Raw genomic sequence first — 26,057 nt, 5'->3', positions numbered from 1 at the left:
AGGGAGGACAGATGTCCCAGCACATCAATTATGTACCAGGCTTTTATTTTTTGTAAAGGAAGGATCGGTTCTGGGCTGCCAACAGTCCCCTGTGAAGAGACTGTAGAGCCCCAAGGGAAACGGGTCCTGCAGGAGTACATGTGAGCTTTATCATTGTGTTGATGGAGATCGCCAGATCTTCCTCATCCCTGTAGCAGAGCTGCCGGAGGACTGCTTTCCCGAGTGCACTTGACCTGAGATTGTCAATGAGGATGTCCAGGAAATTTACAAGTGTAAGTTTTTCAGTCTGTGCATTTAATTTAATATGCTGTTACATGTTGCACTGCAGCAACTATTAATTTGTTGTCTATTTTAGAATAGCACAGCGCTTGCCAACTGGTATACCTAAGGTAGATGCTGATGATTATACATCTTAGCACAGAGTGATAAATCTTAGAATCTCTTCCAAGGGACAGCACAGCTTGCTGTAAGCACTCTCAGCCTCTGCAGATCAGCACGGTGTACATAGTCGTTTATAAATCCTTACCGATATTGGTCTGTCATGAAAAATTGTCATGATATGTACATTCTTCCTTTTCTATACTATGTAATCACTATTCTATCAAAACATTTTCAAACTATTGTGAAAGGTCAAATAAAAGGCAAAAAAGCTCTCCTTGATAGTGGTGGCATAATTACAGGGTGAGACTGGAATGACAAAAATAATGTAAAGTATCACCAGCTGTAATTGTACAAACAGCTCCGTTTTTATGGCAGGACTTGTGCATGAGTTCTCCTCGCTACACTGGAAGTCGGTAGCTCTTTCTAGATATATGAATGCTTCTTTTCCCCACAATACCACATGACAAATTTCCATCTACAGGGGAAAAATGGAATACCAAATGAATTAGTATACGATTGCAATAGCAAAAAAAACCAAGCAGAAAATAAACCTAAACCTTAAACTATATGTTATTGTTTTGATCAAGCCCTTTTATAATAACTAATGAAATATAATGAAGAACAAGACTGGTGTTTACAAATCAATTAGGATGGTCATCCTGTGAAGATGCAGCTTGACCATCAACTTATTTATGTTGTAAATTTACAACATAAGAGCAAATTATCAGTGGGGGGCAATGTATTTGTGATTGCCTGTTAATTGAAAATACTGCTATGCTAGATCTATTTAGGTAGAAGCATTACATCTTTAAAAAAATACGCTATCATGCTCACATTGAATAGATGAAGCAAGATAAATTAGTCGGTTTGTACACTGACGATTCGTAATTTGGCACCGCATTTTTTAAACATGGATCATATTTTACAAAGATATTTTGCCTCTAAGACCAGCTAAATATTGCAGTGCGAAAGCTTCGGGGGGTTTTTTCCTGATGAATCCTACGACCGTAACTCACTTTTCAAGATGGACCAACTGGGAGACCCAGTGATGCAAAACTGTGATGTAAAATTAAGCAGGGAAGCCTTCTCCGTCCCCAGAGCACCGTGCTGCGATGAGGGCCGGTTGAGCGAGGCACAATCAAAATGCAGCGGATGCCATGTTCACACTCCTGTAGCAAGGGAAGGGCGGGGAGGCGCACAACCGGTCGGTGTCGGAGAATCTGGGCGAAACGAAACCGTTTCTGACAGCCCCTGTGCGCCAGCGTCCACGATTGCCAACGCAATCCTCACAAATCGTTTTACTTGCCCATTAGCAAGAACAGCCTTCGTTTCTGGGTGTCTAATGGCTAGCGACACCCCTCCGTGCCCTACATTTCCCTCGTCCTAGGGAGCAGGTCTTCCCCCAACTGCATTTATCATCATCTCTCCAAACCCGGCAGTGCTGATCCAGACCGGGGGGTGCATTTCTCAGAATCCGAGATCTGTGTCTATTCACAGGACGCCTGCGTGCATTCAGAGAGCACAGGAGAAGGTTTCTTAAAATCGCTTTAATAAAAGCACGATGCCGAAGAACCAAAATTGGCTATTATCGAGTCTGCTTCCACTGTAACTGGCTAGAGTGCGTCTCGTTGCTGTGTTTTAACTGGATGCGAGTCCTCTCGCCCCCTAGTTCTGATTCTGCTGATCCTTTGTAGGTGAAATCGGTCCTGATTTCTGAATACCGGGCAATTCTCCGTGCAGGTAGGTGATGCTTAACTGATTTTCTTTCAAGTGCATCCTTATGTCCGTGACACGCTCAATGCAATACGAAGGAATAATGCCTACTCTGCAAGGTTAACACCTATAGCGAACAACAAACATGGTTCTAGCTATTTAGCAAGCAAATAGAAGGTGAAAATATACCGATTTTTCGCGGAGAGATCAAACAGCAATGAAATGTTCACGTTGAGCGCTGGAGACTGGAATTCGGTAAAACAATGGCAGTGAGTCAATTACTGGGTTTTGCCTTTTTGGATTACGTTTTTAATATATATATAATATCTCCACTATAAGTTGTGCCTTGGTAGCGCTACATTGAGGTGCTAGATTTGACTAGCACGGTTGACCCATATAATTACTGTACGACATGAAGAGGCTCCTCAGCTCCTCAGAAAATTGTAATGCCCTTTTGGAGGGTACAGTCGTAGTGCTGCTAGTTCATCCTGTAGTAGTAGGTAAATGGAGCCTTCGTGGATGTATGAAGACATGGGGGAATGTGTATTGTGGATTCTCTCACGTCTATTTAAAAATGATCGATGTATTCCGTCTTTGAAGACATCTAGACGCGCCCCCCTCAAAGACGTTTCTTTTCAACATTTCATTTCGTCCTCCCTAAAGATTTATTCGAACCCCCCACCCCTCGTGCATAATAAAGATCCTCATACTGTACTGTAGCCGACCGCGGCTTCGCCAAAAGATAAATTACCTGCTTTAAAATAGCTCGTCTGCAAACGCGAAGGAGATTTTATTTGTCGTGTTGCAAACACAGTGAAATTCCCATTCCTACAGCACGTTTCGCAGTGAACAGTGTTGTGTACTTGTTTTATGTTGCCTTTGTAAAGGTATTGTCAGGTTGCCGTATAACGTCGCTACACAAACGTTTTAAAATATAAGGCTCGGTCTGTCCAATCACATTGCTCCGTTTCACGGGAGTCGTATTTCCGAGTGGGAGCACAAATTGTCGCTGGTGTGTTTTACTTTGGTGTGTTTGAAATTGATCAAGATGTTGAATGATTTTAATGGATTAAATTAGTTATAAATGAAATAAATCGAATGTTTTAATAATTCATTATCACACCAATTAAATGTGAATTCCAAACAATCTTTTAATATACTTCCATGCCGTTGGGTTACATGAAGTCATCTGCGTGAACTCTTATTTAATGTTTAGATTAATTTATCTTATATTTACCTTGTGTTTTTCCTGCTGCCAGCTAACACACCTTCTGAGAATAAGTGTTGGCTTTTTCAGCTGTGATTGGCTGGATCCTCTTCACAGTATCTCAGTTATACTTCTGTCCACACATGACCTCTAACCTCTGGACACCTGGACACCCGGTTCATCCATCAGCTTGTTCTGTGTTTCAGGAAAGCCTGTCATTTGTAGGGGCAGATGACTAAAATGATGAGTGTGTTAATGTACCCTTCCGGTGTCTGCCATTACATAATCACAAAATAAGCATACAGGCAACTAAATGACTTCATGTGATGTGTGATACCTTAACCTGAACTGCTCTTTCATTTGCTTGAAAAAGTGGGGTCAATGAGGAGTCCAGAGACAGTGGTTCTGAGTGCTTCTGGAGAAACTCAGCCCAGTTGGGTTTATATTACACCCTAAATCACTTGGAACGCTTTTAGGTTATTGATCCATTAAGCAAATCATTGACTGAAATGAAGAATTTCTAGTCCTTCAGGGTGTTTTGTTCCAACCGATCTCTAAAACCTCTCCTTCAAATGAGACAATGAGCTCAACCAAGCTGCTTGGTTGTTAAACATGCCCTGACAGTGTTCGTAAGAGCTGGGATATTAACCCTGGTGTCCTGGCTAGATTCTGCTCCTGTAATGTCTGGCCATCCTCACGTTGCCCCCTGAATTTCAGTTTCTCACTCCTCCAGCTGATCGGCTTTGTAGTGGTGCTGCTGGCATAGAAATGTTACTGCGTGTCAACACTGAGGCTGCCCAGTCTGCATCCAGCAGGTTTGCCGGAGATGTCAGGTGGATGTTGAGGAAAGCCAGTTATTTTTGTGGGATTGTGAGAGGTTACAGCATTAAGGCACTATGGGGGACCTCTGACATGAGAACTGTAGAATGAACGACCTTTCTTCTTTGCATGAACTCACCAAACTTTGATTGTCTGCAAGACATGGGGGTTGGACAGCAAGGTGTGGCTGTCCTGCAGTAGAGGGAATCTGGCCTGGAAGGTGTTGTAGGTTTCAAGTCATTCTTGTAGAGAGAAGCCTACAAAAGAACGGCCTAGACTCCAGATTCCACAAATCTCTTCTGGCTCAAGCAGCCTCCAGATTTTCGGATGTGGGTAGTGTTGTGGCTTCACTGAACTTGAGCCAAGAGGGTCACTAATGAGGGAGCAGGAGGAGCCAAGATTCAAGCTATTGTTGTGAAAAACAAGCACCACTGAGATGATCATGGGTTTTTTTTTGTCTTCTGACACAAAAGGCTGTCAGCCTATGACTGTGTGAGCTGTGACCATGGGGCTAAGTGCCATTAGATACAATTGTTAACATTTCTCTGAAATGTTCTTTTATTTTTCATTTAAAAAATATTGTAACAATTTTTGGTCCCAAAAGGATACGGAGCCTTTTAACAGCAGGCTTTTCCCCAGTTCGGTGTGATGTGTTTGTAAGAGACGATGGACTGAGAAATCAAGCCCATGTGTCTGCTTGAAGCTCACACTGGTTCCCCGCACTACCTTACAGAGGAAGAAATTCCTGAGATTCTTCAAGTGGGAGGCAGTGCGGTCATTAACCTGTTTTAGCTCAGCAGGTGTCAAACAAGCTTGGATGAGCTCACTCTGGTGAACTAGCTTCATAATTATTTGGTCTTTGACATGAGTGGGTACTGGTAGCAAGAAATGATGGTCAGTCGAGAGCTTCTCTTACCAGCTCCTCTGCCTTAGGTTCCCATCTGCTAAAGCAATGCCGCCCAATACTCCCACAATTACTGCTGCTTTTTAATCCCACCCCAATCATATACTTTAAATTCACATGCAGCGCTTGCCACATGCTAACACGCCCATGCTTATATTTAACACGTGCTTGAAAACGCAATTATATTGCAGGATTAAATGGAAGCATTGAGAAAGTAAATTGTTAGTGTTCTGGGTTGGATCCAAACCCTGGGCAGATGGGGAAGGATTGTAGGGCAGTTTTGGGAGTGCAGAAGCTGCAGGCACCATTGCTGTCCTGCAGCTTTTATGGCTATAGGCAAGAAAGGACTGGTGTAAAACCTAGAACATTTAATGTCAAATCTTATCCTAAAGATTGTCGCACATAGAGTATATCTGCCACCAGAGATTAAAACTGAAGGATTGTCACACACTTGCATTATGTGGGATTTCAGTTGGGTTTTTTTCAGAGAGGAACCTTCCTCATCTTGTATTGATCCCTTGAAACAAGCTGCTGAGGTCCTGTGTGCGACACAGCTGGCAAGTGTGACGCACCAACTCAGTCGCCGTGTTAAAAATTGCTCCTGTTGTGTTAATGCAATTTTAAAAGTCATTTGCAGCCTGTATGCTTGATATCGCCACACAGGCGTTTAAAAGTAGCACAGGCACGGAGGCTGAATTATTTCAAGTGAGACGTGTGCTTGCCTGCGAGCCTCTGCAAACTGGAACAGGGATCACTATGAAAACTAGTCCCTTGATCACAAGGAGCTGCATTAACAGGCATTAGGGCAAAAGGCTGCTTGAATTTCAAAGATAGCTAAGTGCTGTCAGGTGCTTTCTTTTTTACTGTCAGCTGCAGAATGAACCCTCACTTTGTTAAAAATTGTGTATTTGACCCAACAGCATTCAGAGGGGGGGAAAGATGCAGATCTAGCCAGTTAAAATTCACAGTTCCAGGTGTAAAATATTTTATCGAAACTGTAAATGAAGTCTCTTTTCTCCAAGCGTGCATTTTAGAACCAGCAATGACAGGATCTCTTTCCCTGACCTTTCAGGGCTTTGTTCATGAAGTCCGATCCTCTGGAGATCTGATGGCTCTTATTTCACTCAGGCGCTCATTTAGGGGAGTGAACCAATTTAATCATTTTCCCCAGCACCCAGTCATTTTAATAATTTTCCAAGTAGCAGAATTCTGATTCATTGATTTTCCTTGTGTTAGATTTGTATCTTCTAGGTTACTGGTGTTGTAGTGACATAAGCTACGTATGTAACAATGGGTGTGTTGAAATTTGTAATAAGCACTGAAGAGGAGAATTTGTCTACTGTATGATTACAACATCCAACAAGATATGAGGCAGTTACAAGCGATGACTGAATTTCATCAGTACAGGGAACACTTGAACAGCTCCTTGTCTGCTGCATCAGCATCACGTGTCCCCTGGGAATTAAAGTGCTCCGGAATTCCCATACTCCCAGGCCTCAAAGCATTTTACTATGAGAACCATCTTCCTCTGAAATTCTCCTGAAATGTTGCGCAGTAAAGAGCTGGTTGCCTTAAATGCCTGACGCATGGTGGAGTTGTGAAAAACACTGTCAGTGTGAGGCCTAGGTGGCGTGACTCGGCTGCCGCTTCTGTTTCGCCTTTGTGAGGCTCTTTCAGCTGTTATGCCGTTCAACAACGACACGTTGGAGTGGACGGCATGCAGCACGTTGCGCTGGCACTCGTTTCGATCTCCACGGAATGCTCCTACGCACTCGTGCGGAGCGGGAAGCGCTCGGAGGTGGTGACGGCGAGGAACGGTGCGTGCTCTTGGAGAGGAATGATGGTCATGGCATCCAGTCCCCGGCGTCTGTCGTTGTTTGTTTCTCGTTTCTACCGCTGCTGCTTGTCTGCTTGTCCTGATGCCTGCAGTGACTTTCCTCCAGAGTGTTTCCTAGGCAACATTTTCAATCAGCCTTTTTTTTCAGAGTCCTTGGGGCAGGGTTCAGTGACCCTAGCAGTGATGCCCACTGACTCTGCTTGCCCAAGTCCGGTTTCGTAAATTGATGTAGGTTGTGCACAGGCGTGCCATCTCTTGGATCCTATACCGCATGGTCCTCAGTATAAGGCACCCCACCCCCCTACAGCGCCTCCTACAGGCAGGCAAAGACATGCAGAGAGAGGGCATTAATAACTGTGTGCCAGAAATGGAAGAGCAAAGAAATGGAAGAGCAAAGAGAGCTGTGTCCAACTAATTAATCAAACTTGCAGAGATGTGTCTGTTTTTGTGATGTCACCGAGCTCTGTGTTTGTTATGTCACCGAGCTCTGTGATTGTGATGTCACCGAGCTCTGTGTTTGTTATGTCACCGAGCTCTGTGATTGTGATGTCACCGAACTCTGTGATTGTGATGTCACCGAGCTCTGTGATTGTGATGTCACCGAGCTCTGTGTCTGTGTTGTTATCTTCTCTGTTTAGGTAGCCACAATGAAGGACGGCATGGCCAACAACAGCACAGCCAGTATATCACAGGCCAGGAAGGCAGTGGAGCAGCTGAAGATGGAGGCCTGTATGGACAGAATGAAGGTACTGCCACTGTCTGACTGAGTGCACGTATAAGTAGTGAGGACACTGCATTTGAAAACTGACATTCTGTAATAATATCTGTGATTTTCAAATTCAGTGGAAAGATGTTGTCTTTTTAAAAGTACCATTAAAAAAACAATGCAGCTCTCATGGGCCATTTGAGTTAAGTTCTGTACTTTATTTTACTACATTTTGTACTAATATTGCAGATGGATCATGCTGTCTGTTGCTGCAAATAATGTTATGGTCAATCTAATTGCCCTGCCCTGTGATGACGAGCTTTCACCTACAGATTACTTTGTTTTGCCAAAGGCCATTTGCTAGACCACAGGGGTCTGCATATCGCTTATAATTGTACTTATGCAGCTAATTGTAACTCTGATGCTAGACCTAACCCAGTTTCTGGAAAACAAAACAACTTGAATGTGGTGAAAAGTTGTATGAGAGATCAGTGTCTAGTCTTGCAAAGATCTACAGCTATTGGATTACTAGTGGGTGCGCGCTCCTTCGATTTCCTGTAACATCAGATCCCACAAGGACTCAGCCTTTCCTAAATTGAAGGTTCAGTTCCAGTTGCAGTGAGCTGAACACGGCAAACTTTTGAAAGAACTGATCCCAGGACATTAGTCACGTTGGCTGTTTGTGCAGCACTGAGAGCAGACCTCCATTAGGCTGACAGAGGTGATGACTTTACTGGACACAGCACAGCTTGATGCCCTGATAAACAGTGTAAGAGATACAACTAAAGGAAGGCCTCCGAGATATAAAGATCGGTAGATAGTTGCACTTGTTTTGCCTTTAACCAAGTCTATAAAGAATGAAAATCCAAGTAAAACAAAGATCATTCTATTCAGTGCACACTGCAACAAGACAAGCTGTCCTGTTTTTGATATTTTATGTTATCAAGCACATGCAACAGAGATACTGTCAGTGGTAGGAATCCGATTTCCTCACAAATAAACAAACAGATGGAAATGATCAAACCTGTATTTTCTGGTATGGTTTTATGAATGCTATAGAAAAATTAAGACTAAGGACTAAATATTGGTTGGATACAAAATACGTACATCTGACAGTCTGAGGATGTTTATCATGCCGATGCTGTTTTTATAGAGAAATCTTTTTACCCTCTGTATTTGTATATGAAGTTCATTTTGTGGGGGATGGATACACCTTGATTTCAGAGACATGGAATTGTAGAAGCTTGGTCACATGAACTCTTTGAGTTTAGAAACACTGCAAGGTGAAACAGAACAGAGAAATCCTGCTCATATTTTTTCAGTGTTGTTTCTTTGTCTTGGAGTGCCTTACTGATTTTATACGGACACAGTTTATTACAAAGAATGTAGAAGATGCCTCGTGATGCTGTATGCTTAATGAAGCTGCTAGCATTATTAAAACTGACTGGAACCCTGCTCTCCAGGGCTGTGACATTATCTTAAAGCTCCTTAATTACATAACTGGTGTACAGTGTATCTCCCCCAGCTATTACCCTGTGTGTCAGGGGAAGGGCACTGTAATTACCAGAGTGAAAAGTATTCTACAAGTATATCATTTTTTCATTACACGTTGGCCTTTTTTTTTCCTGTTTTTGTTCTTTCAAAGGACAAAAAAAATCTCCACTTTAGCTTAGACCCTGTTCTTTCTTTCTAAAAGGGTACTATTCACATTTTAGCTGCAAAACAAAATATATATGACTGGAGTGAATACCTTCACATTTTCTCATTTATAGACTGCGTGGCACATCACTGCAGGGAAATAAAACTTGTACAAGGCTAACTGCCCATTTAGGATTTGGACCAGACTGGAAGTCGGGGATAAAGGGCTTGTTTTACAGGAAAGGACTGCTGCCTTCTTCAGGTAGTCTCAGCTGTTTTGTGCCATGTAGCAAGTTTAATAGTTTCTTTTTGCCTTTAGTTGTAATAACCCCCTACACACACACACCCCTGCCAGGCGCTGTCTTTCTCCCTAGTAGAACTGACTCTGGCCTCTTCCGCTCATCTCTAAATCTAATTATGGGGCTGCCAGTGGAAGGAGGTATCGATTGTAGGAACAAAGTACATGTTCAGCTGATAGCGGGTAGGAGTATTCATTATTTCCTCAATCGCATGGCGGAACGAGATATGTGGTAATTAGAGGGCCTCACCGCCATCGGTGCGGCATATAATTCTAGCTCATCCAACTGGATGACATGTCAGCCCAGGCACCAGCAGCAGATCTGGAGTCGCATTTGTAGCAGCAGGAAAGACGACACGGTGAGTTCAGAGACTCCTGCGGATCCGTGTTTATTGATTCTTTTTTTTTTTTACCAGCTTCGGCTTTCGGATTTTATAAGCGGAAGAACACCTGAGCTGACAGACACGTGCGTTGCTTGTTTGAAGCTTCGTGTGGAAAAGATAAATGTAAAAAAAAAAAAAACAAGGTCAGACATATATAGCCGTTCTCCAGGACTGCCTTGGAGGTCTCTCTGGCTGCAGTAAATGTACGTTTGTTCGGTTTTATGGGATTTCCTCAAATGCTAGGTGCAACACTGGACTATATAGGGTAGCTCATTGGACACATCCTGAATTTGAATTTCTTATAGGATGTAATACCTTGATGAGATACCTCACGTTCTTCGGATTATTGAGTAATACTTGACTAAGCCTTTAACAGGTAAAGCAGAATAAACTCCATACCACAGCTAGTCCTGGTTTCTGGAGCATAGGTAGGATAGAGAGCAGGTGATTCCCCTGCATGAGACACTGGTCCATTGCAGGGATTACCTCATTCCCACTTAAACAGCTGGGTGGACTGGAGCAACTGGGGTGCGATACCTCACTCATGGTACCACAGCACTGTCTGCAGCGGAGACTCGAACCCACAACCTGTCAGTTATGAATCCTAAGGCTTTCCCACCACACTACTCTACCCCCAGGCCATTGAAGGCTAAACATAAAATTAAAAGGAAACAATGTCGTGAAGTAATCCCCCATCCCAAATAATCTGCCCATTCCCATACATTTCTAAACCCACCCTGGTCCCTAAAAATAAACACTGATCCCCCTGTCATTGATGGCATTGCAGCGCCAACATCGTCTCGCCCGCCCAGCTCAGAAGGAGGGGTGCTGTCACTCATGGCCACAGAGGGCTGTAGCAAACCCATATCCACATAGGTAGTCATGTAGAGTCAGCAGGAGAGCAAGAGTGGAGTGAACAAGCGCTTCACTTACACTTTTTCCAGCAATATGATCCAAACTGATGCTTCCTTAAGTGGAAGAGGGAAGAGGTGCGGAGTTACTGTTTAGCAGAAATGGGGAGAGCTTCAGACGAAGTTGGTTTTGACCCAACTGTGACATGACCAAAGCATAGGAATAAAAGCGCTGGGGAGCCATGGTAACAGAATCCATCAAGGAGCAGACTCCATTTTACATCCTCCCACACAGGGTTTGAGCAAAAAAATCTGTGGCACATTTCAGAGAGGAATTTCTCGGTAGCTGTGTTTCCTGTGTATTTGCAGGGCGTTCCTCGCCCGTGGTGCATTTTCATCTCCCGAGAGTTCGAAACGAAAGGGCACATCAGCAGCTGGAACACTGGCTCATCATTTCTAACAGTCCATTAAAAATAATGTTCGCGACAACCACACTACGCTTGTGTCGGGCATTTCGCTTTTGAAACTGGAGGTGCTTTTGGTGGAGAGACAGACGATCAGTATGGTCTGGTCACATTGTTGGTCACTGTGAAGACTTCAGCTCCACTCACAGAGTTATGTCACTCATGTCTTCTGTAAGAAGGGTGTCGTCTGGTTGTCTGCGTGCCCAGCTCTTGAGCCAACAGTGAGCACCAGTTCACTCACACTCAGACTCCTCACCCACCCTCACCAGCAGTGTTTCCCTGGCTGCTCCGCACACAGTGAGCTTCCTCTCCTGTCTCCCTCTTCCACACCTTTCTCCGCAGTTTAACTCCGGAATCTAAAATGTCACAGTGGAACGGCTCTTTCCACAGGCAGTCGGTGTTGCTATAGTTGGTCTCTATAACAGAATTCCCAGGAATTCTTGAAATCACCTTCAAGGGTGTGGGATGTATGATGTCACAAACAGGCAGTTTTCTATACTTAGAGAATTCCTTCTTCGGTTTGAATTCAGGAGCTCCTCTTTCCCTTCAGTTGTTTTTTACACAGGGGCCTCTCCCACTTAATGTAATGTCAAACTGTTTAAAAATGTAATTGTTACTCTGCATGTGCTGGTTTCCACTGATCTAATAATGCATCTTTAAAACTTAAGAGTCAAAAGATATGATTCTGGTTGTGCACCCAGGAGTGTGAATTTTGGAAATGATACTAGTGATCATGCACACTTCTGACCTTGTGCCCTTTTTTCATGTTTTTGATTCACAGTATCAGTATTATTATCATTTTCATTTTGCAAGACTCTCCAAAACTGCGTCCACAAAGGGTGGATTACCATTGGATATTGTGGTTGTTGCAGAGCTAATTAGGTTCTGTTCAAACTTCAGTGCCAAGCTGTGTTGCAGCTAAGATCTTAATTAAGAAGAAAACCAAAAGGATCCACAGTCGTGACAACAAAAGGTCCCATTAATTTTGTGTGACTGAAAAATAAAACTGCATTTTTTGGACTGTGGATGTGGAGCACTAGTTAGGGCTCTGGACTTGTAACTGTAGTTTTATGAGCTTAGATCTCAGGTGGGAATGCCCTTGAGCAAAGGTGCTCTGCTTCAGTGAAACGCCCTGCTGTGTTAATGGGTACTCTCCAGGTGGTCATTGCAGATGTGGAATTTCCCAGTTTACAGATCTAGAAAGTAAATGTTTTGTTGTTATTATATTTTTTTCTAAAGCCAATCTTCTTAATATTTTCAAAGGCTGCCCTGGCAGCCGCCCTGCCCATTCTGAACCCTTTCGTTTGCTTATGCCAGCGTCACACTACGCGACTCGACACGACTTCTAATCGGAGAGCATGTGAGATTTAACGACTGCAGTTGCTGAATCTCACTGCCTTTCCTGTCCTAGAGGGTGTCAAATTATACGACTAGGAATCGCAGGGGGTGCCTAATCACACGATTCCCTCGCGACTTTTCATCACGGTTCCAAATCTCTCGTTGCGCCGCGAAAGAACCGCGAGGTCGCCTCATTCCGGCAGCCAATCACCGTGGAGCACAAGAGGAGCACCTGCACAAAAGTAAACAAACAACATGGAGAACAAGCAGGCAGTTGCCGCCTCTGCTGTAGCCTGTGCTCTCCTTTGTGACGAGAAAAAAGAAGGGGATACGCCGAAAAACACAAGATAGACCACATTTGTTCGGTTGTGGACAATACGGTTTGACCACCATTGTTCTTCACTGTTTGTGGGCATTGCACGCATTGTACTTCCATGTTGAGCGCTCATTGGCTGTTGACTGTCGCAGACACCAGTCTTACAGAGCCCACCAGTTTGATTTTGTCGTAGCGAGTTGCAGAGAGTCGTAGGGGCTGTTAAGAGCGCTATGACTGAATCGCTGGGGGTGTCACACTACACAACTGACGGTCACGGGCGCAAGCTGCGACTCTCTACAACTCGCTGTGATTTTCTCACGATTATGTAAATGAAGGCTACGACGGAAAATTCTAGGAAAAGCTGTGGAGCGTGACGCCGGCAGTACCCGGCAGGCAGGCTTCCCTCACTCCAGGACAGGGATCTGGGACGGGATGGAAGCGTTCCGTGCGTTTATTCCCCCTGTGCGGTCTCTCCCGCAGGTGTCCAAGGCGGCGGCGGACCTCATGGCGTACTGCGACGCCCACATCCGGGAGGACCCGCTCATCGTGCCCGTGCCAGCCTCCGAGAACCCCTTCCGGGAGAAGAAGTTCTTCTGCACCATCCTCTGAGGCCCCCGCCGGGCCGAGCAGCGAGCCTGGGCTTCCTGAGCGCCCAGCACCTTGACCACACGCAGGAGTTAACGAGGAGCCGAGGAGGAGTTCCGAGTCGGCCCCCCCGTTAAAAGCCGCCTCAGTTTGGTGACTGCAGGAGTCGCATCAGTCCAGTCGCTGGTGTCGTTTGGTTGTCTGTGTTTCGTTTAGGTTCGTTATGCTTATTAGTAGAGAACAGCGTCGCTCATTGCCTAAAGAGAGATTTTTGTTTCAAACGACTAGACTTTCTCCATGGGCCTCAGGCAAGAAAACACAAGAAGAAGAAAATACTCCCGAGTGCTTTAAAACAATACACAACACGAGCGAGACAGTGGCGTTCCAGAACAGGAGTTGAATCCCAAGATAAGATGAAACGTGGTTGGTAATGGGGGGTGGGGAGACTTTGCAAGATAAGGCAGATTCAGGACAATCAAGGGAGCAGCTGAAAATTAGGTCTAGATTTTAACAGATGCACAGGGGAATCCTTTCTCCCCGGCTGTGCCTGACCTTTTTTTTCCTTTTTATGAGGTACATTAATTTCTTGACATATTCCTACTCGTTAAAATATTGGTACAATGTATTTAAGTTAAAATTCCTAATTGTCAGCAATAGATTTTTATGCCGAGTTGAATTTTTTTTATAATTGACTGATGTTGCCTAATCTGAGCAATTACTGTGAAAAGGGCACAGCTACCTTTTAGTATTATGATTTGGACTATTTCCATTGCAGCTGCTCTTACATTTGCACGCTTGTTGATTGCATTGTGAGACTATTACAGACTGAGCCTCCTCCACTTCTCCTGTTTTCTGTCCTCTATAACCATCTCTTCAATCACATAGCTAAAAGAAATCACATTTCAGAGAGACCGCATTCTGCTCCCTGTTAAAAGTGATCAGATATAAGACTCGAGCCTGCTGATTTAAGTCCTGTAAAGGTATTTTGAGATTTTCTGAAAGTCACTTGGCTTTTGACTAATGCACATCCAAGTTTTTGGCCACTTAAATGTTCTCCAGTCATACTGTGCTTTGAGATGGAGAGACCCTTGAAATGAAAATAGTTACATTGGGGATCTTTAATAAACAGTGATCTGTAATGCACTAGGATAAGACACAACGACAGCCATGTTTCTATCAAACATTAGAATAATCATGATTGATTTGGCTTTTCCAAGCTGGAAAGTAATGTTCAGAATAAGCCCCAATATAAGTCTACCTTAAAGGAATTAATGTCGTCTCACCAGGAAGTGGAAATACTTCTGTGTGATGTTCTGGAAGTGTTTTTGCTTAAATTTGTTTTAATCAGCTAGTGTAGTGTTGCAAAGAAAAAAGGCACATCTTCAGGCAGAGGTCATTGTGGAATTGAACAGTCCACTTCAAAGACACCTGGCTAACGCACACTGTGAAGCACTGTGGTAAGGGTGCCACGTCACATGCTCCAGAACAATCCCTTTTCTTTACAACAGGAGACTGGCAGGTGGTAGAGCTCCATTGTGATTCTCCTAAGCAGTACAAAACCACCAACAGCTGGCCTCTTTCCCACCCTGACTGGCCCTGGTGAAGGAGAATACAGCATTAACGGCACTGGCTGGGTTTGAGTGTTATTTAAACTAGACACATTCCAGACTTGTGGCCACTCTGGTAAACAATGGGCCATGCGTGGTAATCTGATCATCTGTCATTATGTAGGGAGAAACTATACGCCAGTGTCCCGTGGAACACAGAAAACATAGTGAGAAACACAATGCAATGCAACAACAGAACAAGAGCAGATGATTTGCTATTTAAAATAAAAAAAAGAGGAAAAAGCACACCCAGTGTTACTGAAATGCCTTCTGATGGGTATCAATCAAAGCACCGAGACGAGCAGGACGCACACTCTCTACTCTGAGGATGTTTATTAGACACTGTCAACATTTCCGCGCCGACAAAGGCCTTCTGTCCATCTGCAGAAAAGATGACTGTGTGTTATAAAGTTCACAGGGCTAGAGAGTGTGCATCCCGCTGCTGTCATTGCTCATTTTCTTTGACTTGAATCTGCTAGATCTCCATACCTTGCACAGCAGGCCCTACACGTCTTTGTTGTACTGTTCTCGTTACAGCAGAGGAAGCTCACCTGGAGCTTTACGTATAGCAGGCCTGTTTGCCATCTTAGACAATCCACCCTGGTATAGTCACAATTAAACCCCTCCTGAACTACACATTTTCCAGTGGTGTGTGATGGACTGAATGCCAGGCTACGACTGAGCCGCGGATCAGCTATTCATTATAATTTTGGCACTATAGAGATAACTCAACCCCTTTAAAGAGTACACTGTATTATATATAATACAGGAAAGCAATTTTGTTTGTTTCTTATTTAACGAAGTACAGTAAGGGTTTAATTGAAAATAACAATTGGGGTGAACCTGCTTGTATGTAGTATTTAGAATTGCCAAAATGAATTTAAAAATACAACCATCTGTTAATGCTGGCTTTTTGTCAGCGTTTAAGGGAGCCAGACATCCAGCTTGGCATCTCTCTCCGTTTTGCAAACCTGATTTCCAGCTGGCTCAAGGGTCAACACAAAATCAAAGCTAGTGTCAGCTCTGAGGTCTTTTTCCCGCAGCACAAAAAGTAGCCTGTCGCCAAGTCCACTGAGACTGTGAGAAATAATGGGTGCACAGTCCGACGTGCTTTGTTTTGTAAAATAGCCTGTTACCTTACTTTGAGCTCCAGATCTGATTTCTGTCAGTCTGCTGGTAGGAGAGGGGAGTGGCAGGAAAAAGCCAGGGACTGGTGTAGAGGAATTCAAAGGGGTCCCAGGAATCGTCTCGTTTGTTTAGGGACATTGTCCCTAACCTCTTTCTTAACTGGAGCAAATTAGAGATATATATGTGAACAAAAAAGGAACAATTTGGTTAAAACAATATAAACACCAATATAAAGACGTTTCGTTTTCGTTTAGCTTTTGAACGGTGTGTTGCGAGAGTGTGTATGCACTTGCCGAACAATGCCTGTGACCCTGATGCTGTCCAGTGAGCCTTGAAAATATTCAGCTGATTTAGCTGTTGAAGCAGCTGCAGTGCCAATATGATTTTAACTGTTCCTTGTAGACGTCAAGTGTTGCTACCCTGAACCCAGACTAGAGGCAAGATGTTCCTGAATGAGGTGTTAACTCTATCACTTATTACCCAACCTTTTCAGAACCTTAAAGTGCATCCTATTAAATATTTTGTCCCAGTATTACCTGTACTAGCCCACAGTTGTAAATGATTAGAATACTTTGGTGTCTTGTTGGTGGTTATTGAGGACTGCCAGATTCCAGCGTTAAATAGCCATCAGTGAATCATGTCTTACTATCAGCAGCACCAAGGGGTTTGCAGACTATAATCAAAGAATTTTTTTTGGAAAGGGCGTAAAAAGCCTGTTGAAGAATGCCTTCTTGTAGTTGATATTTTCCAGAGCAAAGGTTCTTTTTAACTAGTGCAACCAGGAGAAGAGTCTGCTTCATCCAACGGTCCACTCTGCAGCACTGTGATGATAGATGGCAGGAGAGAATCCACCAGCTGCAGAGCACTGCCTGTCTTGACGCTGAACTATGTTAACGACCAGCACTCCATGTACACCTAGTATTCTAAATTGTTTAGTTATCGGTTTCGCTTCACTTCTTTACTTATTTATTGGTTTTTACTTTTATGATTATGACTTGTGATGTACCTGCAAACCCAAGTTCAGATCTGCGTGGCCCTTGCCTTACTTGAAAGGCACGAGAATGCATGTTTCTCTGCTCAATTAGGAGACAGCGTTTCTTCTCTTTAGAAAGAGACAGTAGATCCTGTTACCTGCATGTTAGATTGTCAAGTGCTGTGAGAAAGACTTATCTTGTATACTATTGTATCACAGTCTTGACTGAGAAAAAAAAAGCACAATTTTAGATGTTTCTTTTGCCGTTTTTTAAACTTGAATTTGCTCATTTTTACAAACGTATGTAGATATGAAATATGTTGCAGAGCACTGAGTATTACATGGAATGTGTGGTGCTTTAGCTTTGAAAAAAAAATAAAGAGTTCAACCTGTTTTGTAAAGTGTACAGCCATGTATGTAGCAGAAGGAAATAAACAAAAAAATATAAAAAACATACACTGTCATTCTATGAGGCCAGTTTTGTATGTCATTAGTCATATTAGCGCCAATGCACAAGAGAGACAGGTTTTTTATGTTGTGACACTGCAAACCTATTTTAATTCTTTATCCAGAACCTTTAGAGATTGAACTCTCAAGCGTGGGTCCAACCTGAACTTCAGACCTGTATCTGTGCAGCCCAGAAAACTCTCAACATTGTAGAACAACAAATGATTTTTGCCAATGGTCTAGCTCAAAAGAAGACACACATTTATCAAATCACTTTTCTTTCTGACACCTTTCTGGCACAAACTAGCCAGTCTGATGGCACTGGGGGGTTTTATGCTGGTGATGTGTACTGTTTGTGACCTTTATTCCTCAGACCACAGATCTCTGACTTCTGTCTTCAGGGGTCTCTGCTTACTTAGTGGGCTAGATCTGACTGAGTCACCCAACAGCTTGCACCACCCTGCTCCACAGGTCTGAAACTTCTTGTGATTTAACAAAGACCGAGAAAAAAAAACATTCTCGAGAATGCAAAACAACATCCGAAGCAGATTTTGTAATTACAGTGTCAGTGTGATGACAGAACAATGATGTAGGTGGTGCCATCTTCCAGTAAGACATTAAACCCAGGTCCTGAACACTTGGTTATTAAAGACCCCAGGCACATGTTAACCTCAGTGTCTAGGCTACATTCCACTCTGGGTGGAATGTACAATTGTACAATCTGACCTACACAAATTTCAGCAAATTTAGTTCAGCTGGTAAAGCAATTTCTCACTTCTCCTGATCTGCTGTGCAGTGGGGCTTGTCACGTATCATCTAGGTGAGTGCACCACTTCAGCCATTCCGGGCCTCCTATCTGTTAATGGCTTTGGAGTCCTTTTGGGATGAAAAGTGCTTCATAAAATGCAAGGAATGCGAGGAATTATTATTATAATAAACGGGCCTAGCACTGTACTTCATGGGTGGGTGATGTGGGTCTTAAGATCTCTGCACGTTGTACCGCTTTGACATTTTTCAGGATTTCTGCCAGACATTAACCTACATCTTCAACTAGACGTTGTGACAAACGTCACGAATGACGATAAAGTGATGTGGATCGGGGTCCCCCGTGTGGCGTTTTGGGAAAGTGCTGTCCACAGACCGGATGCGGAGCCTTTGTAGCACAAAAATATAGGAAAGTCCGAGATTATTTTTTGTTGCTGCTCACCGCTTACCATCGGTATTAACATTTCATGGTTGAAAGGGTCGATCACTTTTATAGATCTTAACGTGAGGTGACGTATATTGTGCGTGAAATATACGATGCAAGGCTACACAGTGCATCCCCATACTCCTCTCCACCTGCCTCGTTAGGCAGTTATTGTGGTTCCGATAAGTGGTTGTTTATTGCTTGTTCTGGTTAATGTATTAAAATAAAAAAACGACAACACATGAAAGGTCGATAGTTGTCACACAGCTAATGAAATGTTAGGAGAATTACTTTTTTTAGCAGGTATAATTAAAATTATTACCTGTTGTACATACAGTTCCCAAGATCATTTAGAATGCTGCATAATTAGACTATCGTTAAAAAATGTAATGATTTTTTAACGAACGTCCATTGACATAATTGAACCGTGTACTGTATAGCTACCTTCCATATACTGAAAAAAATGTAATCATTTGAACTCCATATAAATATCATTTATGTATATACAACGTTTTTATTATTTTATTTTCATAAGAGCTTCATTTTTAAACACTGTAATCAAGAGTGGAAAATTCAAGAGAAAATCGACGCAATTGTTATATACTTGTTGCGGTGACCGTGAAGCACTGTGTATGCACCTAGTCAAGATGGCGTCCTCATACGCTCATCAGACTAGTGATTAGCTCATCTCGAACGCTAATGTTAGCCGGTTGGTGGCTCTCTGGTCACATGACGGTGGACTTGACTTCCGTTCCACATCCTACGTCACTACCTGCGTTGGACCCTTTTTTTAGCGTCATTTAGCACGCGTCTCTTGGTTGCAGTTTGGCCTGCTGTCGGCGCCCGAAAAGTATCGTTCCTGGTCTTGACTTTAGGTGTCCCTTTGTATCCCATCTCGATATGGCAGCCGCCCCGGCACCGGTTAGGAAACGACTCCTGAAGGAGGAAGACATGACTAAAGTGGAGTTCGAGACGAGCGAGGAGGTGGATGTGACTCCAACCTTTGATACGATGGGCCTGAGGGAAGACCTCCTCCGCGGCATCTACGCTTACGGTGAGCCCGGGGATAAGGTTGGGGCCTGTTCAGTTTTGAAAGCCTACGAAGATGGGCACGCATTAATTAAAGCTTCTAGAAATGCGCAGACGGTTTGACTACAAGGTCATATTTCGATTTTTTTTCATAGCTTTTATTGAGGTGTTAAATGCTTCATTGTAGTTTACCATTGGGAAAAGTAGGCTAAATATTAAGAACGTCGTAAATGGAGGCGGAGCTGTTTGTGTTTTCGCTCCTGAGTCTACCTTCCCTGGCGAGATCGTTATAATGGTGGGGTTCAGACTTGAGAAGCGTTGTTCTAATAGAGTTCTGTGTTGGTTTCATGTTTTTTATACAGGTTTCGAGAAACCCTCCGCTATCCAGCAAAGAGCGATTAAACAGATCATCAAAGGAAGAGACGTCATTGCACAGTAAGCTCAGCGTTGAAGAAGACGTTTAGTCTGCATGCCGATCCTGTTTGGAGCAGGGTGTTGAAAACCTGACTTTTTGTTCATTCCAGGTCTCAGTCTGGCACGGGCAAAACGGCAACTTTCTGTATCTCCGTACTGCAGTGCTTGGATATTCAGGTAAAGCTGTGTTTTTATTTCGTGCCTTTGAGGGTATTGGCGGAGCTGAGGGGGGAAAAGTGCAGTTTAAAAAAAAAACAATCTCAACGTGTATGGTGAAGGGAATAATTGGGCATCGCGCCATTGAGAATTTGACCATTTTTCATCTTATTCCTTGGTTATCTTTGTTTACTACTTGCTCATCAAATACAGAAATGGGTATTTTTTCATCTGTTCTGTTGTGAACTTAGATATTCTTCATTCCGAGGCTCTTTCGGATGTATTGTAAGTCTTTGTACTGTGGTCTACAGCGGTATATTGCATTGCATCGTTATGTGAATACGAATGAATCATTGTACCATATTCTTCTTGTTGTAGTGTCCCACTTTTTTACCTAAGCTGTTGACTGCAGCTCTCTGAACTATGAATGTTCCGTTCTGTAATGTGCAATTGGCATTCCAGACTGCAGATTAACTGTCTGCTAACTGTTTGACACCGATATCTTGGTCTTTATGCATGAGTGGGAGATGTACAAATGTCAAACAGCTGGCTGTCAGGCCTTGAGGTGAGACTGTTGGAAGTTTGGAGTAGAACCCGTGAAGATGGGGAAAAGAGCTTTCGGTATAAGTTTGCACATCAATATGTGGAATTGCTTAAATGTCTAGATTGCTTTGACTGTTGTACACTGTGTAACAGCTGATATTTTCATCAGTCCCGGTGAGTGATGCATCTACCAGAAATGACATGTAATGCCACATTGTCTTCCTGCCTCAGTTTAAATGTGCCTCACAATTGTTTCTAAACTTCGTAGGTTCGTGAAACACAAGCACTCATCTTGGCACCAACCCGAGAATTGGCTGGGCAGATACAAAAGGTTGGATTTCCTGATTTATCTTCGTCTTTTCTCTCTGAAGCCCCAGATTCTTATGTTGTTCAATAATTTATGGTGCATGATGCATGAGAGTCTTTTGAAGAAGAACTGCAACACTGTTTTTATATTTCAGGGTTAGAAAAAATCAGCCTTGATAAGTGCATTTCAAACCACAATAAAAGTAAAATGGACACAGTAACTTGTAAAATCTTCTATTTATATCACAGGCAGGTATATATACAGGTATATCACCACCAGTAATTGTTCGTGCGTACATTACATTAGTCGTTACAGTGACTAGTGAGCAGGAAGGGCTGCTTCACGTCCCAGTTCACGGGAACTCGCACTCTTGCCCGTGGCAAGACCAGGGGTTGGCAAAAATATGGTGACTTTCAGTTTTTTGACAAAGCTCAAGATTTTGTGCTCAATTTGTAAAATGCTGTAGCATTTCTATACCTTGTTACTGGGGTTTAATAACTGGGATTGGGACTGCGGTTCCCCCGTAAATGAGATCTTTTCCAGAACGATAAACATGTTTGCTGGAAGTTAAACCTGTGATAACACCTCTTCAAATGAAGCCTTTTCTGTGTAACTTCCCAGTGAAGTTTAATGCAGCCTTCCATCCTGCCCTCAGCCTCTTGGGTAATGTCTCTTTGAAGAAAGTGGAAGCTCGAATGCCTCTCAGCCCCTGCTTTAGCGTGTTCATGGGCTGCAGGCTCAAGTGTCCAGTCATGTGGGTACAGGGGCTCCATTCAATCAGTGTGAATTGAGAAATTGAGCGTAGTGTCGGAGCCGTCACTTTCGTTTGAAATCCTCGCTAGGTACTTCTGGCTCTGGGCGACTACATGAACGTGCAGTGCCACGCCTGCATCGGTGGGACAAACGTCGGCGAGGACATCCGGAAGCTGGATTATGGACAGCACGTTGTTGCAGGGACCCCAGGACGCGTGTTTGGTAATGAACGCATGAATTCCTCCAGACTTGGTTTTTGCAGAAGCACGTTCGTCATAAGTAACGACGGGTTGCATGCATCTTGTAAACCGTTTTTGGCTTCAGACCTGGCCTCCGGCTGTGTGGTGCTTACTGTGATGTTTCTGCCTTCTGCTGCTTTCAACAGACATGATCCGCAGGAGGAGCCTGAGAACCCGTGCTATCAAGATGCTGGTTCTTGATGAAGCCGATGAAATGTTGAACAAAGGTAGAGTGATGCTGCTCTTTCCCTTTTGTGAACCTTGCATCAACAAAGTGTTCCTTTTTTTTGTATTCTTGCCAGCAGCACCTGCTACCCAATGCTCCAGTCTATTAGTTATATGTAGATTTTCAAAATGTGGGTAATTTCCTAATTCAGAGTATTTCAAATGTCGGATGCATTCAGTTTATATGACTGAATGGTATCAAATTTTCAGTTTTGGTGGATAATGGTTTTGTAAAGACAAATATCCCTTTTAACAAATTACTTTTATTTACAGCACTTCAGACACATGTAGGGTTTATTGTATTGTGTACCTGTATAGAAAGCCTTGACACTGAGAGAAATGTACATAGATGGGTATCAGTATAGTTTAGATGGGTTTTTAAGGCCTTCCTGAAATTGAGTGTTAAATGTTGGTTTTTAAATGGTAACATAAACCTATTTTTTATGTTTTTCAAGGTTTCAAAGAGCAGATTTATGATGTGTACAGATACCTGCCACCTGCTACACAGGTGTGTCTGATCAGCGCCACGTTGCCACATGAAATCCTGGAGATGACCAACAAATTCATGACGGACCCCATCCGAATCCTGGTCAAACGGTAAGAGCTCTCCGGATATAAATTTGTTGCACCAAGGAAGATGTGCACTTGCAAATTTAGTTTTTTTAGTTCGTCTTAATGGGTTCATATTTTGGGTCTTGCTGTAAAGCTGCTCACAAGTAAATTGACTACTTTACGTATCTCTTAGCTCATATATTAATTGAGTTTCTTTTCCTTTGCCCTTATTTCAGTGATGAGTTGACACTAGAAGGCATCAAGCAGTTTTTCGTGGCTGTGGAAAGAGAAGAATGGAAATTCGACACGCTGTGTGACCTGTATGACACTCTGACAATCACGCAGGCTGTCATTTTCTGTAACACCAAGAGGAAGGTTTGTGCTTTTCTGAAGAGCGGAACAGCTTAGTGGATATGTTTTGGATTGGAAACAGTGGCATTTTGTCCCATTTTAGTTTTTCGTGCAGTATTTTACAGGAGGTCATGAGCACACTTTGGTCCAGTTAAATCTTAGATTTCAGATAGTTTTCAGAATAAATGATGAGGTTGGATTACAATTTGTGGCCATGAAACTCTGGCTTCAGTTAGACTTATTGGTGGGGTATACTTAGGTCTGGAAAGGTGTATGGACAGAAATGGCAAAAGGGAAGGGTTTGATTTTAAATTGGTAATCGGTCAAGTGGAAGTTAGTCTTTACTGTACCATAACCTTTCCCACCAAAGCCAGGACTGTGCAAGTGCTGGGGGAATCGGGAGTGATAGAGAGTCGTTGCTTGGTCTCTTTCAACAGTCCCCATAATGAAAATCTCACAGACAGCTGGGGGTACTTGAATGGCATCTGCTTCTTTCATTTTTAACATTACCTTGTTAGTACAAAACAGTAGCTGCATTTTAGTTGCAGACTCCTGTATATGGTACTGACTCTCTTTGTGATCTTGTTTTTGTTGTGACTGTAGGTGGACTGGCTGACCGAGAAGATGAGGGAGGCCAACTTCACAGTGTCCTCGATGCATGGAGACATGCCACAGAAGGAGAGAGAATCCATCATGAAAGAGTTCAGATCGGGCGCAAGGCATGTAGAGAAGTTACTTTGCTAGTTTCCTCAAGATGGTCTGCCTAACCGATGCCTGTCAGGGGAATGTGTATTTGGTTTAAAGTATGTAACCTATCTAAAAGGTGACTTTGCTTCTTTTTTTTTGTGAGGCAGTCATCTCAAATAATAGAACCTACTTTTGGTTCGATTAGTATAGGTTTGTTGTGGCTTTAGGTTTAAGCTACCCTCAAAGCACTGGGCAAAACTAGGTCAACCAGTCTTGGGTGTAGAAGAGTGGTTTTAACCCATGTCTTTGCTTTTTCAGCCGAGTTCTCATATCCACAGATGTCTGGGCCAGAGGTCTGGATGTGCCCCAGGTGTCCCTGATTATCAACTACGATCTGCCCAACAACAGAGAATTGTACATTCACAGGTATTGTCCCTTGATAATTGAGTGTCAGGTGGCATATTTAAATAGCCATTACAGTCTTGGGGAATGGCTTCTACCTCATCATGGAATTGGCCTTAGGTAGCCCATCGTGTGAACCAGATGTTATTCATTTGATGCACTTATGTGCTCATCTGGACTCTTTCTTCATTAATATTAAAATGAAACTGGACATTTTGGTCTGTTCATTGGTTATTTTCAATAACTTTGCCCTGAACATGGAGCTGATGCACCTCCTTACCTTTCAGAATTGGACGATCAGGGCGTTATGGGCGTAAGGGTGTTGCCATCAACTTTGTCAAGAATGATGACATCCGAATCCTTCGGGACATTGAACAGTACTACTCAACGCAGATTGACGAGATGCCAATGAACGGTAACTTTCTGCTTGATTTTGGTTGCAGTGCAGTGGTTAAGTAGGGGGTACAGTGGTTTATTAGGTTCTTTTACCCTTGTGTGTTTTTCTCCGAGGTGGGTTTCTTTTGTCTTCCAGGTGTGGCAGTTTTCCTAAGACTGGGTTTAGTTTATAATGTATTTTTTTTTAAAACATGTAGCAAACATTTATTTGAACCAGTCTAAATTCAGAACCTTGAGGTACCCCTGTCTTCTGGGTTTTTCCTTCAGCTCATTTTAAGTAGCAAGGTGATCTGATCCCTTCTTGCAGTTTGATTTTTTGGTTTTGTTTATGCTTGAGGTGAAATGCCTATAAACACACAGGGCTATAGTTGTCTAGGATCAGGACTGCTTATATAAGCTCTACCATAGCTTGGGAAATTTGTATACAAATCCACTTTCTCTTAAGAAGTCAAAACTAAATACATGCAATTGAGCTTCTAAAACTTTTTATATTTTAGTAGTTTACTGTACTCATTGACAGTAACTTAATTTGTTTCTCTCCAGTTGCGGACTTGATCTGAAGAAGCTGGAAGATATTGGGGCCTGGAATTCCAGTATATCTTTGTTTGGGACTTTTTATATTAAAACCTTGAGTTTCAGACTCTGCTTTTGTTTTTTTTAAGTTTTATTGGTAAGAATCTTTTGCATCTTTTACAATAGTGGATATTGTAATATGTCACTGCTTATATTAGACTTGTAAATAAAGTATTTGATTAATGATTCACTGTGATCCATTTTACCTTGCTCTGTAATAAAAGGACTGCCCAGTGCTTAATTTTTGCATCTTTTTTGGGACTTTATTAAAATGATACAGCTATGGGCTGTTGAAATTCATTTGAACCTTTTGTGAACTTCTTGTGATAAAAACAAATCATGGCTTTGTATTTGCAGCCTTCACAAAGCCCTAAAGGATTAAGGAATGTGAATTTGGCAGACAGAAGTGGCAGCAGCTTTGTTTGAACTTGACCATTGAAGTAACTGCATCTCTTTATCATGTAGTTGTGCTTAAATTCTATAACTGTGGATGTGTCTCTCAACTATGGTGTGCCAGAGGCAGTGGGCATGGTCCATTGCATTATATGCCTGTTGTCATGTCTTTGTAGTTTTCATATGCAGTGCTCTCAGATACTATTTCATTTTGAAAAATGCTCCTGCTGTGGTTTTGACCCATGGTTTATCT

At 42.9% G+C, this 26,057-nt stretch overlaps 2 protein-coding genes across 3 annotated transcripts; both read left to right on the top strand.

Moving 5' to 3' along the window:
• The first annotated feature begins 93 nt into the window (after positions 1 to 93).
• On the top strand, positions 94 to 17,541 carry gng4 (guanine nucleotide binding protein (G protein), gamma 4). 2 transcript variants are annotated; one of them, XM_088609871.1, is made up of 3 exons: positions 94 to 272; positions 7,500 to 7,607; positions 13,336 to 17,541. In XM_088609871.1, exons 1-3 carry the CDS (start codon positions 246 to 248, stop codon positions 13,462 to 13,464), a joined length of 264 nt encoding a protein of 87 aa, XP_088465997.1. In that variant the 5' UTR covers positions 94 to 245; the 3' UTR covers positions 13,465 to 17,541. The 2 variants fall into 2 exon arrangements, with proteins under 2 accessions (XP_088465997.1, XP_088465998.1); XM_088609872.1 differs by lacking the exon at positions 94 to 272 and adding an exon at positions 1,518 to 2,125 and having other exon boundaries at positions 7,504 to 7,607.
• Positions 17,542 to 19,556: 2,015 nt separating this feature from the next.
• eif4a3 (eukaryotic translation initiation factor 4A3) lies at positions 19,557 to 25,652 on the top strand. Its single transcript, XM_088609870.1, has 12 exons — positions 19,557 to 19,838; positions 20,176 to 20,248; positions 20,338 to 20,404; positions 21,195 to 21,257; positions 22,076 to 22,208; positions 22,372 to 22,452; positions 22,906 to 23,047; positions 23,239 to 23,377; positions 23,957 to 24,072; positions 24,359 to 24,466; positions 24,730 to 24,857; positions 25,382 to 25,652. Exons 1-12 carry the CDS (start codon positions 19,685 to 19,687, stop codon positions 25,396 to 25,398), a joined length of 1,221 nt encoding a protein of 406 aa, XP_088465996.1. The 5' UTR covers positions 19,557 to 19,684; the 3' UTR covers positions 25,399 to 25,652.
• Positions 25,653 to 26,057: the final 405 nt, after the last annotated feature.

This window comes from Lepisosteus platostomus, chromosome 17 (genome assembly GCF_059453375.1).
Source record: "Lepisosteus platostomus isolate fLepPlt1 chromosome 17, fLepPlt1.hap1, whole genome shotgun sequence".
Classification (NCBI taxonomy): domain Eukaryota; kingdom Metazoa; phylum Chordata; class Actinopteri; order Semionotiformes; family Lepisosteidae; genus Lepisosteus; species Lepisosteus platostomus.
This window is presented reverse-complemented; position numbering and strand designations above follow the sequence as displayed.